The sequence below is a fragment of the Macaca nemestrina genome, chromosome 17, assembly GCF_043159975.1.
Source record: "Macaca nemestrina isolate mMacNem1 chromosome 17, mMacNem.hap1, whole genome shotgun sequence".
Lineage (NCBI taxonomy): Eukaryota > Metazoa > Chordata > Mammalia > Primates > Cercopithecidae > Macaca > Macaca nemestrina.
The window spans coordinates 20,028,353-20,046,165 of record NC_092141.1 but is presented as its reverse complement, the minus strand read 5'-3'; the positions used below and the strand labels follow the sequence as shown (position 1 = coordinate 20,046,165).

At 41.8% G+C, this 17,813-nt stretch overlaps 1 protein-coding gene across 3 annotated transcripts in view; it reads left to right on the top strand.

The window, feature by feature from the left end:
* LOC105493355 (A-kinase anchoring protein 10) overlaps positions 1–17,813 on the top strand; it is a 90,572-nt gene that overhangs the window by 24,740 nt on the left and 48,019 nt on the right. For 2 of the 3 annotated variants that reach the window (XM_071082509.1, XM_071082508.1), the window contains exons 3-4: positions 236–418; positions 5,834–6,391. In XM_071082509.1, coding sequence (XP_070938610.1) covers positions 236–418; positions 5,834–6,391 — 741 coding nt within the window. The remainder of the gene's footprint in view (positions 1–235; positions 419–5,833; positions 6,392–17,813) is intronic. The other variant, XM_071082510.1, reaches the window with a different exon arrangement.

The window sequence follows — 17,813 nt, the reverse complement described above, 5'->3', positions numbered from 1 at the left end:
CTTCAGCCTGGGTGACAGAGCAACTGTCTGAAAAGAAAAAAAGAAAGAGTGTTTTCTTCCCAATTTTCTGCCACTTGATTAAGTTACTTTTCCTGTAAAGTATTTTTTGCTGAGTATGCTGACTTAAGAGTAATGTTACAAAATTTAATTTTTAAAGTTCTCTGAAAGCCCCCTTATGAGAATTTTAGGCTATCAAATTGTGTTTAATTCTTAACAATTTTTTGAAAAATTATAGCTTCAATATCCGTACATTCCCCACAAAAAAGCACTAAAAATCATGCCTTGCTGGAGGCTGCAGGACCAAGTCATGTTGCAATCAATGCCATTTCTGCCAACATGGACTCCTTTTCAAGTAGCAGGACAGCCACACTTAAGAAGCAGCCAAGCCACATGGAGGCCGCTCATTTTGGTGACCTGGGTAAGTAACTATCATTTTTTGTTAACTTGCAATAGAAGGATTTGAGTACAATATGTGAAACTTCTGTCATAGGATACAGAACTATATAATTGGAAGATGCTTTGGAAAAAATGTATTTAAAATAACAACTACAAGTATAATGGTTAGCACTGTGTTGTGTTCCTGTAAGTATAGAATATAAAGCATGCCCAGTAGAAAAACAAGCATTTCCAGAAGAAATATATCGGACCACTAAATATAAATATATGAAAAAGATGCCTCACTTTATTACTGAGGGAAGTGCAAATTAAAATAATCAGTTAATGTTCCCTAACATATTAGCATATATATATATATGCTCTGTCGCCCAGGCTGGAATGCAGTGGCGCGATCTCGGCTCACTGCAAGCTCCGCCTCCCAGGTTCACGCCATTCTCCTGCCTCAGCCTTCTGAGTAACTGGGACTACAGGCGCCCTCCACAATACAAACAATATAATTGTTTGTATTTTTAGTGGAGATGGGCTGAGTTAGTCAGGATGGTCTCAATCTGACCTCATGATCCTCCCGCCTCGGCCTCCCAAAGTGCTGGGATTAGCCTGACCCACATTAGCATATCTTTAAAGTTTGACAATTTGAATGTTAGTGAAGATGCAGAGAAATACCCCTCCTATTTAGTGATAATGTAATTCATTGAAGACTCTTTGGAAAGCAATTTGGAAATCAGTATAAAATATGCATGTCATTTAGGCCACTCTTTCTAAGACCTAGCCCTCAGATATGCTTATTCATATGTAAATGTATATATGTATGTTTAAAGCTATTCATTGTAGTATTGTTTGTGATAGCAAAAAATTATGGACAACATAAATATATCTGTTAGAGGGAAATAACCAAACTGTGGTATACGCATTGCTCTGGCTTATAGTGTAGCCATTTGTTTCTATTTATTTATTTTTTTGGGACAGGATCTTACTCTGTTGCCCAGGCTGGAGTGCAGTGGTATGATCATGGTTCACTGCAGCCTTCACCTCCTAGGCACAAGCTATTCTCTCGCCTCAGCCTCCAGAGTTACTAGGACTACAGGCATGTGTCACCACACCCAGATAATTTTTTAATTTTTTCGTAGAGATGGGGTCTCACTGTGTTGCCCAGGCTGGTCTCAAACTTCTGGCCTCAAGCAATTCTCCCACGTAGGCCTTCCAAAGTGCTAGGATTACAGACGTGAGCCACCACACGTGGCTCAGTGTAGCCATTTAGAAGTCTAAAAAAGACGTGGGAAGGCCGGGCGTGGTGGCTCACGCCTGTAATCCCAGCACTTTGGGAGGCCGAGACGGGTGGATCACGAGGTCAGGAGATCGAGACCATCCTGGCTAACACGGTGAAACCCCATCTCTACTAAAAAATACAAAAAACTAGCCGGGCGAGGTGGCGGGCGCCTGTAGTCCCAGCTACTCTGGAGGCTGAGGCAGGAGAATGGCGTGAACCCGGGAGGCGGAGCTTGCAGTGAGCCAAGATCCGGCCACTGCACTCCAGCCTGGGCGACACAGCGAGACTCCGTCTCAAAAAAAAAAAAAAAAAAAAAAAGACGTGGGAAAATGTCTAAGGCATGTTTGAAAGTGAGAAGCAAATCACAGTATGTATGGTAAAATCCTTTATATTAAAATAAGTTCTTCCAAAACAAAAACATATGCAGGATACCTTTATTTTCTCAGTATTTGTTAACCAAAAATTTTCACTTAGAAAATTGCATGTCATGTTGTCATAAGTTGCAAAAAGGTCCATGAACGAATAGACTTCTAATAAAATCAGTCCTTCTTTTGACATCTCTCTCTACTTTTGTGTATATTCAAACCAGTGTCAATGTATTTGTGGGTCACACTTAGCAATAATACATAGCAAACAAAATGCACATAGCTCACAGAGTAAAATTGTAAGTTTTGCTGGATCACTCATAAGTTGCTGATGAGAATTTGAAATGGTACAGACACTCTGGAAAACGGCAGTTTCTTTCTTTTTCTTTTTCTTTTCTTTTTTTTTTTTTTGAGACAGGGTCTCACTCTGTTGCCCAGGCTGGAGTACAGTGGCGTGATTACAACTCACTGCAGCCTCAGCCTCCTCAGGTTCAGGTGATCCTCCCACCTCACTCTCCTGAGTAGCTGGGACTACAGGCATATACCACCACGCCTGGCTAATTTTTGTATTTTTGTGGAGACAGGGTTTCGCCATGTTTCACAAGCTGGTCTCAAACTCCTGGACTCAAACGATCCACTCGTGTGGGCCTCCCAAAGTGCTGGGATTACAGGCGTGAGCTACTATGCCTGACCTAGGCAGGTTTTTTTTGTTTGTTTGTTTGTTTTAATTTATTTGTAGACGAGTCTCTCAGACTGGAGTGCAGTGGCCCAATTTTGTCTCACTGCATCCTCCGCCTTCCGGGTTCAAGTGATTCTCCTGCCTCAGCCTCCTGAGTAGCTGGGATGACAGGTGCCTGCCATCATGCCAGGCTGATTTTTTATTTTTAGTAGAGATGGAGTTTCACCATGTTGGTCAGGCTGGTTTTGAACTCCTGACCTCAGGTGATCAGCCCGCCTCGGCCTCCCAAAGTGCTGGGATTACAGGTGTGAACTATCATGCTTGGCTGGTGGTTTCTTATGAGGTGAAACATGCAATTACCAAATGACCTAGCAGTTGCACTCTGCATTTTTCCTAGAGAAATGAAAACTTACCTTCCTACAAAAACCTGTGCACAAATGTTCATAGCAGCTTAATATCAAAAAACTGGATGTTCTTCAGCAGGTGAATGAACTGGTTCATTCATACCATGGAATACCACTCAGCAATAAAAAGGAACAAACTGTTGATACATGCAACCACTTGGATGAATATCAGGGGAATTTTGCTGTCAGACAAAAGCCAATCCCTAAAGGCTACATACAGTATGATTCCATTAGGATACTATTCTTGAAATAGAGAAATTAGAGAAATGAAAAGATGAGTGTTTGCCAGATGTTAGAGACAGGGAGGTGAGAGGGATAAGTGGGTGTAGTTATAAAAGTGCAACATGAGAGATCCTTGTGATGTTGAAATTGTATCTTGGCAGTGGATGCAGAAATCTCAATGTGATAAAATTACAAAGAACTAAAAACAGGAATGAGTACAGGTAAAACTGCAGAAATCTGAATAAGTTAGAGTGTTGTATCACTGTCAGTATCTTAGAGTGATATTGTACAATAGCTTTGCAAGATGTTACCGTGGGAGAAACTAAAGTGTACAAGGGATCTCCAGGTATTATTATTTTTTTAGAGATGGGGTTTCACCATGTTGCCCAGGCTGGTCTCGAACTCCTGGGCTCAAGTGATCCACCCGCCCCAGCCTCCCAAAGTACTGGGATTACAGGCATGAGCAACCACGCCTGGCCCTTTCAGTATTTTATCTTACAACTTCATGTGAATCTAGCATTATCTCATAGAATTTAATTAAAAGAAATTGTAAATCTCGCAAAAGATCAGAATTTCCTCAAGTTGTGATGTTGACAAAGATGAACTAGTTGACATTGACAGTAAGATTGATGATGATGACACGACGTACTTCAAAAAAATGATTTGAGTATCAATGGATTAAGAAAAGCTCTTTTGACAGATTGATGAAACCCTCAGTCAGTTTTATAAGAATAACCATCTTTATGATCTTGCTATGAAAGCCAATTAAAAAAAAATTTTTTTGTTTTTCCTAACAATTAGCTTGTGGTTATAATTATAACTTAAATTTAGTTAAATATAAGATAAATGATTTTTTATTAAGTTTAGTTTTGTTTTTCAGGGTACAATCTCAAAGCTACTCTTTAACCTACTATGAATGAATAATGCTGAGTTCATAACATCTTTGTAGATATATCCACAATTTTCCCTCAGGATAAGTGCCTACAAGTATAATTACTGAATTGAAAATCATGCAGTTTGCTAAGACTTTGCTATCTATTCCTGAATGCTCCTCCAAAATGGTTTTGCCAGTTACATCCCCATGACCAGTGAATGAGAGTGTTGCCTGTTTTCCTGTGCCCTTGTTACTGCTTAATAATTTTTGAAAAAAATCTAATTTGACAGCAAAAATGCATTTTATGTTAATTTGCTTTTCTGGAATTTTTAATGAGGTTGAGTATAGTTTTTAATATTTTTTTTTTTTTTTTTTGAGATGGAGTCTCGCTGTGTCTCCCAGGCTGGAGTGCAGTAGCGTGATCTCGGCTCACTGCAAGCTCCGCCTCCCGGGTTCATGCCATTCTCCTGCCTCAGCCTCCCAAGTAGCTGAGACTACAGGGGCCCGCCACCACGCCCGGCTAGTTTTTTGTATTTTTAGTAGAGACGGGGTTTCACCATGTTAGCCAGGATAGTCTCGATCTCCTGACCTCGTGATCCACCCGCCTCAGCCTCCCAAAGTGCTGGGATTATAGGCTTGAGCCACCGTGCCCGGCCAGTTTTTAATATTTTTATTGGCCCCTTTTCTTTGGAACTAGTATCATAAGTTTTTTTTCTTAAGAATTTATGTGGTCTGGGCTGGGTGTGGTGGCTCACGCCTGCAATCCCGGCACTTAGGGAGGCTGAGGCGGATGGATTGCCGAAGGTCAGGAGTTTGAGACCAGCCTGACCAGCATGGTGAAACCCCGTCTCTACTGAAAGTACAAAAACTAGCTGGGCGTGGTGGCGGGTGCCTGTAATCCCAGCTACTCAGGAGGCTGAGTCAAGAGAATCGCTTGAACCCGGGAGGTGGAGGTTGCATTGAGCCGAGATTGTGCTATTGCACTCCAGCCTAGGCAACAAGAGTGAAGAGTCTCAAAAAAAAAAAAAAAAAAAATTTTTTTTGCATGATCTGAATTGCCATTAAAAGAGATATGAGAATTATTGAGTTACAAAGAACTTTTTAATAATTTAGGCAAGTTTTGGAGGATTGTACTTTGTTTAGAATCCAAAAGCATAGTATTTGTAGTTTTTTAAATTTATTTTAGTTGGTAGGAAGTAAACTTTTTTTTTTTTTTTTTTTTTTTTTTGAGACGGAGTCTCGCTGTGTCTCCCAGGCTGGAGTGCAGTGGCGTGATCTCGGCTCACTGCAAGCTCCGCCTCCCGGGTTCACGCCATTCTCCCACCTCAGCCTCCCAAGTAGCTGAGACTACAGGCGCCCGCCACCACACCTGGCTAGTTTTTTGTATTTTTAGTAGAGACGGGGTTTCACCATGTTAGCCAGGATAGTCTCGATCTCCTGACCTCGTGATCCACCCGCCTCAGCCTCCCAAAGTGCTGGGATTACAGGCTTGAGCCACCGCACCCGGCCGGAAGTAAACTTTATTCAAGGTCTCTGGTACCAGTTATTGCTAAAAGTGATTGACTAATCTGTCAATCTGAAATTATTTGTTGCCGAACTGCTAATTCTTTTGCTTCTATCTTTTAGGCAGATCTTGTCTGGACTACCAGACTCAAGAGACCAAATCAAGCCTTTCTAAGACCCTTGAACAAGTCTTGCACGACACTGTTGTCCTCCCTTACTTCATTCAATTCATGGAACTTCGGCGAATGGAGCATTTGGTGAAATTTTGGTTAGAGGCTGAAAGTTTTCACTCAACAACTTGGTCGCGAATAAGAGCACACAGTCTAAACACAGTGAAGCAGAGCTCACTGGCTGAGCCTGTCTCTCCATCTAAAAAGCACGAAACTACAGCAGCTTTTTTAACTGATTCTCTTGACAAGAGATTGGAGGATTCCGGCTCAGCACAGTTGTTTATGACTCATTCAGAAGGAATTGAACTGAATAATAGAACTAACAGTACTCAGAATCACTTGCTGCTTTCCCAGGAATATGACAGTGCCCATTCTCTCCATCTTGAAAGGGCCAGAGCAGGAACTCATCAAGTTTCCATGGAAACCCAAGAATCTTCCTCTACACTTACAGTAGCCAGTAGAAATAGTCCTGCTTCTCCGCTAAAAGAATTGTCAGGAAAACTAATGAAAAGTGAGTATGTGATTTTCTTGTGTGTACGTGTGTGTCTCACTTTCTTTTTTTAATTTACAAAGCAGAACTTCAGATGAATAAAATGATTGGAATCTTTTTTTTCCTCCTCTAACTACTTGTAAATTTGGGAGAATTTGGAGAGTGTAGTAGAGTCAGATCAGTGTATGGAAAAGGAGCAGGAGGGATATCTGGAGTGACTGGACCTTCTAAGAAGTGTGTTACCAGAATTAGTAAATGAAGAAGGGTCAAATGTCCTACTTTTCTCCTCCACTGATTTTGAAATAAAACCATTATCCACATAGCCTTATTTCCTCCCTCAGTCTTAATTTTATTAATATTTTACTGCAATTTGCAGATAAAATTTTTAAAAATTATTTTTAAAATGGCCAATAAATGACATTTATTAAGTTCTGTGCTTAGGGCTGGGCGCGGTGGCTCAGGCGTGTAATCCCAGCACTTTGGGAGGCTGAGGCAGGTGTATCACAAGGTCAGGAGATCGAGACCATCCTGGCTAACACGGTGAAACCCCATCTCTACTAAAAATACAAAAAAATTAGCCGGGCGTGGTGGCGGGCGTCTGTAGTCCCAGCTACTTGGGAGACGAGGCAGGAGAATGGCATGAACCCGGGAGGCAGAGCTTGCAGTGAGCCGAGATCGCGCCACTGCACTCCAGCCTGGGTAACAGCAAGACTGCGTCTCAAAAGAAAAAAAAAAAGTTCTGTGCTTAGTGTATATTTGGATTTTATTTATTAGTCACAAGACCCCTGTGCAGGTAATAGGCATGATTATCTTATTTACACATGAGAAAACCAGGGCTTAGAAAGGTTCGGTAACTTTCCCCTAGGTTGTACAGTAAATGTGGACCTAGAAGCATTTTGACAAGAGCACCTGTTTTTTTTCTTCTCTATTAGTTTAGAAATTCTATACTCTTAATTATTACCTGGGATTTTGATTAGACAGCATTCATGTTCTTCTTTTTCATCTTAAGGGTTCTTTGTGTCTCAAAGGGCTAAGTGATTTCAGATTTTTAGTTCGCTCATTCTCAGTGAACTAAAATGAGGTCTAATCTGCTACTGAATCAAGTTTTCAGTGTGTTATTTCCTGCCTCCCTCCCTCCATCCTTCCTTACCTCCCTCCCTCCCTCCTTCCTTCCCTCAACCAGGCTCCTGAGGAGCCGGGATTACAGGCGCCCACCACCACACCTGGCTAATTTTTATATTTTAGTAGAGATGGGGTTTCACCATGTTGGTCAGGCTGGTCTTGAACTCCTGACCTCAAGTGATCCACCTGCCTCGGCCTCCCAAAGTGCTGGGATTACAGGTATCAGTCACCACACCTGGCCGCATGTTATTTTCATCACAAAGTTATTGTAAACTGGGTGAAGTGGCACACACTTGTACTCTCAGCTACTCAGGAAGCTTAAGGTGAGAAGATTGCTTGAGCCCAGGAGTTTTGAGACCAGCCTGGGCAACAAGCAAGACCCCAGCTCAAACAAAGAAAAAAAAGTTGGCTGGGCGCGGTGGCTCAAGCCTGTAATCCCAGCACTTTGGGAGGCCGAGACGGGCGGATCACGAGGTCAGGAGATCGAGACCATCCTGGCTAATATGGTGAAACCCCGTCTCTACTAAAAATACAAAAAACTAGCCGGGCGAGGTGGTGGGCGCCTGTAGTCCCAGCTACTCGGGAGGCTGAGGCAGGAGAATGGCGTAAACCCGGGAGGCGGAGCTTGCAGTGAGCTGAGATCCGGCCACTGCACTCCAGCCTGGGCGACAAAGCGAGACTCCGTCTCAAAAAAAAAAAAAAAAAAAAAAAAAAGTTACTGAATTTTTTATTTCTATGGATCATTTTTTGTAGTTTCTTTTTCCTTTCACACTTCATCCCACTTTTGATCCTATCTTTTATTTCTTTAGTTTTATTAAATGTGTATTTATTGTCTGATAATTCTACTGTCTACAGTTTTTGTGGACCTGATTCAGCATTTCTTTGTTTCCTCAGATTCAGACTCTTGGTGGCTTGTGATTTTAGTGATTTTTGGCCGTGAACATGTTTCTTGGACTTTTATCTGTGGGAATTCTCTATGTACTCTGTATAAATTAGGTTATTTCAGGTGTTTTGCATTCTCTTTTGCCATGCAGCTGGGGCCTGTGTCACTACCCTTCTGGTACCACTTAAAACTGAATTTTTGTCTTGGGTGCTCGTATTAATCCTATATGAGTGCAAGTTTGTACTTATTGCAGAAATATGATGGTTTTTGATTATGGGGTATTGTCCCAGGTAGGTGCTAGAGTGTTAATTAATATGCTTTCTGTTAATGTGTTGTCCCTGTAAAACCTTCCAAAATTCTGAATTCCAGAATACTACTGGCCCCAAATGTTTCAGATAAGGGAACTGCCTGTATTTGTTTCTGGCTCCCACTGTTTTCCTTACTTTAACACAAACTCATCTTTTTAAAAAACATTTTGAGGGAATTCAGTATTGGAAAATGTTTCTTTTTTTTTTTGAGACGGAGTCTCGCTCTGTCGCCCAGGCTGGAGCGCAGTGGCTGGATCTCAGCTCACTGCAAGCCCCGCCTCCCGGGTTCACGCCATTCTCCTGCCTCAGCCTCCGGAGTAGCTGGGACTGCAGGCGCCCGCCACCTCTCTCGGCTAGTTTTTTATATTTTTTTTAGTAGAGACGGGGTTTCACCGTGTTAGCCAGGCTGGTCTCGATCTCCTGACCTTGTGATCCACCCGTCTCGGCCTCCCAAAGTGCTGGGATTACAGGCTTGAGCCACCGCGCCCGGCCTGGAAAACGTTTCTAACCTGTTTCTGGAAATGGAAGTCCAAAGTCTGTTTCTGTAATTGTTATTTTTTTGAGATGGAGTCTCACTTTGTTACCCAGGCTGGAGTGCAGGGGTGTACTCTCGGCTCACTGCAACCTCCACCTCCTGGGTTCAAGCGATTCTCTTGCCTCAGCCCCCTAAGTAGCTGGGATTACAGGTGCCCACCTCCATGCCTGGCTGATTTTTGTATTTTTAGAAGAGATGGGGTTTCGTCATGTTGGCCAGGCCAGTCTTGAACCCCTGACCTCATGATCTGCCCACCTCGACCTCCCAAAGTGCTGGGATTATGTTTCTGTTTGTAATATATTTATTGTTTTTGGAAACGGTCTTTGCTTTGGTGGTAATTTTCAATAAAAATAGAAATAGCAGTGGAGTTATTGAAAGACCATTAGTTACATTTGGCCCTTTTTCATTATCTTCACATGTTATATATAGTAAGTTTGACCTTTTTAAAACATATACTTATATCAGTTTTAACACATAGATTCCTGTAACTGTCACCACTATAAGGGTTAGTTCCTTCACCTTTCAAGTCAAACCCCACCTCTGTCCCAACACTTGGCAACCACTGATCTGTTCTCCATCTCAATAGCTTGCCTTTTCTCTTTTTTTTTTTCTTTTTATTTATTTATTTATTTATTTTTTGAGACAGCTTCTTGGTCTGTCGCCCAGGCTGGAGTGCAGTGTGGCAATCTCGGCTCACTGCAACCTCCGCCTCCTGGGTTCAAGCAATTCTCCTGCCTTAGCCTCCCTCGTAGCTGGGATTATAGGCATGCACCATCATGCCCGGCTAATTTTTTTGTACTTTTAGTAGAAACGGGGTTTCACCCTGTTGGCCAGGCTGATCTCGAACTCTTGACCTCAAGTGATCCACCGGCCTCGGCCTCCCAAAGTGCTGGGATTACAGGCATGAGCCACTGCGCACGGTCAGGACTTTTTTTTTTTTAATTTACATTCAACTTGTCATTTTTTTCCTTGTATGGATTGTGCCTTCGGAGTCATACCTGATCAAGGGTCATGAAGATTTTCTCATATGTTTCCTTATAAAAGTATTGTGGTTGGCCAGGCGCGGTGGTTCATGCCTGTAATCCCAGCACTTTGAGAGGCCCAGGCAGGCAGATTACGAGATCAGGAGACCAAGACCATCTTGGCTAATGCGGTGAAACCCTGTCTCTACTAAAAATACAAAAATAAATAAATAAATTAGCTGGGCTTGGTGGCAGTCATCTGTAGTCCCAGCTACTCTGGAGGCTGAGGCAGGAGAATAGCGTGAACCCGGGAGGCGGAGCTTGCAGTGAGCTAAGTGAGCTAAGATCGCACCACTGCACTCCAGCCTGGGCGACAAAGCTAGACTCCACTTCAAAAAAAAATATATTATGGTTTCACACTTTACATTTAGATATATATCTTCTTTGAGTTAATGTATAAGTGTGAGGGCTAGGCCAAGTTTTTTGTTTATTTTTACATAAAAATATAGTCGTATAGTCGTTCTAATACCATTTGTTGAAAAGACAACCTTTACTCCTTTGAATTGCCTTTGTACTTTAGCCATATTTTCTAGGCCTGTTTTTGGACTCCTTTTTCTGTTTCAAGATGTGTGTGTCTATTCCTTGGTTAATACCACATGGTCTTTTTTTTTTTTTTTTTTTTTTTTTTTTGAGACGGAGTCTCGCTGTGTCTCCCAGGCTGGAGTGCAGTGGCGTGATCTCGGCTCACTGCAAGCTCCGCCTCCCGGGTTCACGCCATTCTCCCGCCTCAGCCTCCCAAGTAGCTGAGACTACAGGCGCCCGCCACTACGCCCGGCTAGTTTTTTGTATTTTTAGTAGAGACAGGGTTTCACCATGTTAGCCAGGATGGTCTCGATCTCCTGACCTCGTGATCCACCTGCCTCGGCCTCCCAAAGTGCTGGGATTACAGGCTTGAGCCACCGCGCCCGGCCGAGAGTAAGTCTTAAAACTGGGTAATGGTGGCCTTATAAAATGAATTGGTAAGTTTTTATTTTTACTCTATTTCCATTTTCTAGAAGAGATTGTATAGAATTGGTGTCATTTCTTCTTTAGATATTTGGTTGAATTGGGAAGTGATGCCATCTGGGTCTAGGGTTTTGTTTTTTGTGTGTGAGACAGAGTCTCACTCTGTCACCCAGGCTGGAGTGCAGCGGTGAGATCTTGGCTTACTGCAACCTCTGCCTCCTAGGTTCAAGTTACCCTCCCGCCTCAGCCTCCCAAGTACCTGGGATTACAAGCGTGTGCCACTATGCCCGACTAATTTTTGTATTTTCAGTGCAGACAGGGTTTCACCATGTTGACCAAGCTGGTCTTGAACTTGTGACCTCAAGTGATTCACCTACCTTGGCCTCCCAAAGTGTTAGGATTATATATGTGGGCTACGGTACCTGGCAGGGACCTAGGGTTTTCTTTCTCAGAGTATTTTAAACTATGAATTCAGGTTATTTAATAGATATAGGAACCGGGCGCAGTGGCTCACGCCTGTAATCCCAGCACTTTGGGAGGCCTAGGCTGGCGGATCACGAGGTCAGGAGATCGAGACCATCCTGGCTAACACGGTGAAACCCCGTCTCTACTAAAAATACAAAAACTTAGCCGGGCGTGGTGGTGGGCGCCTGTAGTCCCAGCTACTCGGGAGGCTGAGGCAAGAGAATGGCGTGAACCCGGGAGGCAGAGCTTGCAGTGAGCCGAGATTGCGCCACTGCACTCCAGCCTGGGCGACAGAGCGAGACTCCATCTCAAAAAAAAAAAAAAAAAGATATAGGAATATTTAAGTTATCTACTTCTTCTTGAGTGAATTTTTACTGTACTTTATGGCCTTTGAGCAATTAATTGTATTGAATTGTTGAATTTATGGGCATGTAATTATTTATAGCATTTTGGGTTTGTAGTGGTATCCCTCTTTTATTCCTAGTGTTGGCTATTGTGTCTTGTTTTTCTTTGTCAGATTGTATAGGGATTTATTAGTCTTTTCAAAGAACTAGTTTTGTTTTCATTTTTCTGTTGTTTTTGTTTTCAATTTCATTGATTTTCTGCTCTTTATTATTTCTTTTTCTCCTGCTTGCTTTGGGTTTATTTTACTCTTTTTTTTTTTTTTTCTCCCAAGTTACTTAAAGTAGAAACTTAGATTTCTGGTTTGAGACCTTTCTTTTCTAAGATAAGCATTTAATACTGTAAATTTCCTTCTAACCACTGCTTTAGCTATACCCCCACAAATTCTGGTATTTTGAACTGAGCACAAATGAAATGTTCTAATTTCCCTTGAGTCTTCTTCTTTTACCCATGAATTATTTAGAAATATGTTATTTAGTTTGCAAGCAATTGGAGACTTTTTTCCTGTTATTTTTCTACCATTTATTTCTCATTTCACTATATTATGGTCAGAGAACATATTTTGAATGATTTCATTTATTAAGTTTTAAAAATAACATTAAAAAAATGTTAATGGGAGTATACCACATACAGTATGAAGAATGTACATTCTGTTTTTGGACAGTTTTCTGTAAATGTCAAGTTGATTTAGTTGGTTAATGATGGTATTCAGTTTGTCTTTATACTTGCTGATATTTTGTATGCGATTATATTACTTTATTACTCAGAAGAGTGTTGAACTTTCCAACTACAGTTGTTTTTCCAATTTTACTTTCAGCTCTATCTGGTTTTGCTTCACGTATTTTGAGGCTCTGTTGTTAGGTGTGTACACATTTAGGATCATATCTTCTGGGTGAATTGCATGTTTTATCATTATGTAATTCCCTCTTTATGGTAATTTTCCTTGTTCTGAGATCAGACATATCTGTTGTCCAATTTATATAGACACTGAAGCTTTCATTTGATTAGTGCTTGCATGGCATATCTTTTTCCATATTTTTCCTTTTGACCTACCTTTATAATTCTATTTAAAGGGGGCTTCTTGTAGGCAGCATATAGTTGGGTTGTGTTGTTTATTTATTTATTTTTTGAGACGGAATTTTGCTCTTGTTGCCCAAGATGGAGTGCAGTGGTGCAATCCTGGCTCACCGCAACCTCCACCTCCTGGGTTGAAGCGATTTTCCTGCCTCAGTCTCCCGAGTAGCTGGGATTACAGGCACGTGCACTACCCCTGGCTAATTTTTTGTATTTTTAGTAGAAACAGGTTTTCACCATGTTAGCCAGGCTGGTCTTGAACTCCTGACCTCAGGTGATCCACCTGCTTTGACCTCCCAAAGTGCTGGGATTACAGGCGTGAGCCACTGCACCCGGACGAGTCATGTTATTTTTAATCTTTTCTCACAATATGGGGGTTTTGTTGGTAAATTTAATTATTTTAATATACATTTTAGTATAATTATTTACATTAAATGTAACTGTTGCACTGGGAGTATTTATAATGTGTAAATATAATTATTGGTATTAATATAATTTATATTACCCAAAATAATATTAATGTCTTTGGATTTAGATTACCAGTTTAGTATATGTTTTATGTTTATTTTCTCTGTTTCCCCCTCCTTGATTTCCCCTTTTTTGCTTTCTTTTGGATTATTTGAATTTTTCCTTAAATTTATTTATTTTACTTATTTGTTTTTCTGAGTGATTCTCCTGCCACAGCTCCCAAGTAGCTGGGACTGCAGGCATGTGCCACTACACCCAGCTAATTTTTTTGTATTTTTAGTACAGACAGGGTTTCACCATATTGGCCAGGCTGGTCTTGAACTCTTGACCTCAGGTGATCCACCTGCCTCGGCCTCCCAAAGTGCTGGGATTGCAGGCATGAGCCACCATGCCCTGCCTTTTTCCAGAATTTATATGTTGAGTTATTGATTGTATCTTTATGTAGGCTTTTTAGTGGCTTCTCTCTCTTTTTTTTTTTTTTTTTTTCTTTTTGAGATGGAGTCTCGCTCTGTCGCCCAGGCTGGAGTGCAGTGGCCGGATCTCAGCTCACTGCAAGCTCCGCCTCCTGGGTTCACGCCATTCTCCTGCCTCAGCCTCCCGAGTAGCTGGGACTACAGGCGCCTGCCACCTCGCCCGGCTAGTTTTTTGTATTTTTTAAGTAGAGATGGGGTTTCACCGTGTTAGCCAGGATGGTCTCGATCTCCCGACCTCGTGATCCGCCCGTCTCGGCCTCCCAAAGTGCTGGGATTACAGGCTTGAGCCACCGCGCCCGGCCCTTTAGTGGCTTCTCTAGGAATTACAATATACATATTTTTCACGGTGTACTCACATTTACTATTTTATAACTTCAAGTGGAATGTAGAAAACTTCACCACCATAAAAATAGAGCTAGGGATGAGGTTAAAAAAGAGAGAGAAAAGAAATATAATAAAAATATTTAATAATACTTTTTTTTTTTTTTTTTTTGAGATGGAATCTCTCGTTCTGTTACCAGGCTGGAGTGCAGTGGCGTGATCTTGGCTCGCTGCAGCCTCCACCCCCTGAGTTCAAGCAGTTCTGCCTCAGCCTCCTGACTTGCTGGGATTACAGGTGTGCACCAATACAAAATAAGCCCAGCTAATTTTTGTATTTTTAGTAGAGATGGAGTTTCATTATGTTGGCCAGTCTGGTCTCGATCTCTTGACCTCATGATCCCCCCTCCTCGGCCTCCCAAAGTGCTGGGATTACAGGCGTGATCCACCGCGCCCGGCTAAGTCTTTAAATATTTTTTTTTGACATTGCACTTTTTCTCTTTTCCTTCTAGGATTTTAGTAACCCAAATGTTAGTTTTGTTATTGTTTGGCAGGTTCTTTTGGCCTTATTTACTTCTTTAAATTCTTTTTTCCTGTTGTTCAACTTTGAAAATTTCTATTCATCTGTCTTCAAAGTCACTGGTTCTTTCCCCTGTCATTTCCATTCTGTTATTGAGTCTTTGTAGTGAATTTTAAATTTTGTTTATTATGTTTTTTAGTTCTAAAATTTCTTTTTTTGTGTATGTCTTTTACTCTCCTCTTGAAACTCTTACCATTTGTTTCAAGAGTGACTTTATTTCTTAGAGCATGGTTTTAGTAGCTACTTAAAATTTGTTTTATAATCCCACCATATGTGTCCTCTTGATTGTCTTTTCTCTTGTGAGATAATGGGATTTTCTGGTTCTTTGTATGATAATTAATTTTAGTTTGTATCTTGGACAGTTTGACTTATGTTACATGATTCTGAATCTTATTTAAATCCTGTGGAAAATACTGAAGTTTTTGCTTTAACAAGCAGTTGACTTATTTAGGTTCAGGCCACAAATTCCAACCAGCATTCTGTAGGCTCTGGTTCCATCATCAGTTCAGTTTTGTATCTTATCTGCTTATATGCCTTTTTGTGTCCAGTCTGGGACCTGGCCAATGGGCAGGTCCCAAAGCCTTTGTATACTCTTAGAAGCAGGGCCATGCACACCCAGCTCACGAGTGGCCCCAGGAGTGCACATACAACTATACGTTTTCACGGGCTCCTTCTTTTCTGTAATGTCCCTGACACTTTCTGCCTCCTGAGAACCTCCCTTTATCCCTTTCCTGTTGTCTGGCTAGAAAGTCAGGGCTTTAGATTCCCTATACTTCAGCACACTTCCTGTAGTTAGTCACCCTCTGTGGCCAAGACTTCTCTTCTTCCTCTTGGGACTGCAGTTTCTCTTGTCAGAAAGTAGGGTTCTTGGAGCTGCTGTCATTGCTGCTATGGCTGCTCTGATACTGCCTGGGAGTCAAAGGAGAAAGGAACAAAACACAACCACCCAGGGGATTTCCTCCACTCTCTTTAATCCGTGAGAACCCTCTTTCCTGTTCCTCAGACCAGAAATAGAGGGCCTCTCTTGGAACTTCTTCTTTGTGCATCTAGTATGCAGTTACAGCTTTTGAGTCCAGGCCAGGAGGTGCTGGACAAACTTGTCAGGAGTATGGAGGTACTGCGAGTTCTGGTTACTTTTCTCAGTCCACCTGATTCCAAGTCCTTGGATACATTTGTCCACTGTTGTTAGTTGCATTCCATGGGAGAGACAGAAGAGTGTGCTTATTTCGTCTTGACCTACTTATTAGGATTTCAAATCAAATCAAAGGATGATATTCTCTATATTAATTTACTGTTTTCCCTTTAGCAAGCACATTAGGAAGATAATACTTTTAACACCGCCTGTGGTGGTTTCTGTCGTAATTGTTAATACTTACTTTTTTTTTTTGGAGACGGAGTCTCGCTCTGTCGCCCAGGCTGGAGTACAGTGATGCCATCTCGGCTGACTGCAAGCTCTGCCTCCCGGGTTCATGCCATTCTCCTGGCCTCAGCCTCCCAAGTAGCTGGGACTGCAGGCTCCTGCCACCACGCCCAGCTAATGTTTTTTAGCAGAGGTGAGGTTTCACCATGTGAGCCAGGATGGTCTCGATCTCCTGAACTCGTGATCCACCCGTCTCGGCCTCCCAAAGTGCTGGGATTACAGGTGTGAGCCACCGCGCCCAGCCAATTATTAATACTTTCATTGTATTAAAACCTCTTGAACTCCAGAAGATAGCTTTATAGTAACATCTCTTTTTTTTTTTTTTTTTGAGACGGAGTCTCGCTCTGTCGCCCAGGCTGGAGTGCAGTGGCCAGATCTCAGCTCACTGCAAGCTCCGCCTCCCGGGTTCCCGCCATTCTCCTGTCTCAGCCTCCCGAGTAGCTGGGACCACAGGCGCCGCCACCTCGCCCGGCTAATTTTTTGTGTTTTTAGTAGAGACGGGGTTTCACCGTGTTAGCCAGGATGGTCTCGATCTCCTGACCTTGTGATCCGCCCGTCTCGGCCTCCCAAAGTGCTGGGATTACAGGCTTGAGCCACCGCGCCCGGCCTATAGTAACATCTCTTATATTTGCATATAAAATTTGTCTGGAGCCTAGAAATTCTTACTCTCTCTTCTCCTGGTAGTTCTAGCTCCCGTTTTTCATAAAGAATAGATAATCTCTTTCTTGAATAAACCTTTTCATATTTGCATATATCACTACTCTTGGATGGCCTAGAATTTCTTGAATATGTCCTTGTTACTCCTTTTACCAATGAACAGATTTGTAATGGCCTACTACTTTTGTAACTGAAAATCAATACAAAGAACTCAAAAGCAGTGTATAATTTCTTTTGACTAAATTCTTTAGGATACAGTGATGCTTTGTACTTGGTATTTGAATAGATACTAAGCTTAATTTTAGGGTCTTGCTTTATGCAGAGAGGTGGAAGTTAACAAAATAATTTCTTCTGTACTGACTTTGATAAATTTACTAATCTTGCATTTTGCCTAGAACACATACTCCTTCATAGCCCCTTACCTGACTGCCTGATGGTCTTTTAGGAATAGGCCTGCCCATTGTGTCTTCAGGTGGAGCCCCACTCCCATTGCTTATCTTCTCTGCTTTAAGCTGTCTTTATCTTCAGACATCTTCCCTCTGCCTAAGGAGAATTCCTGACCTCAAAATTTTTCATAAAGATATTGCTAACAATTTAAGATAACAGGAAAACATGTGGTAATATATGTAGTAAATTCATTCTTTCAACAGGTCTTTGTGGTAAGTTCATTCTTTTAGCAAATGTTTATTAAGCACTTTTTTTATATGCCGAGACACCAGCGGTACAGTAATAAATGGAATAATCACAAGCTGAGCATTCAGCAAAATTTTT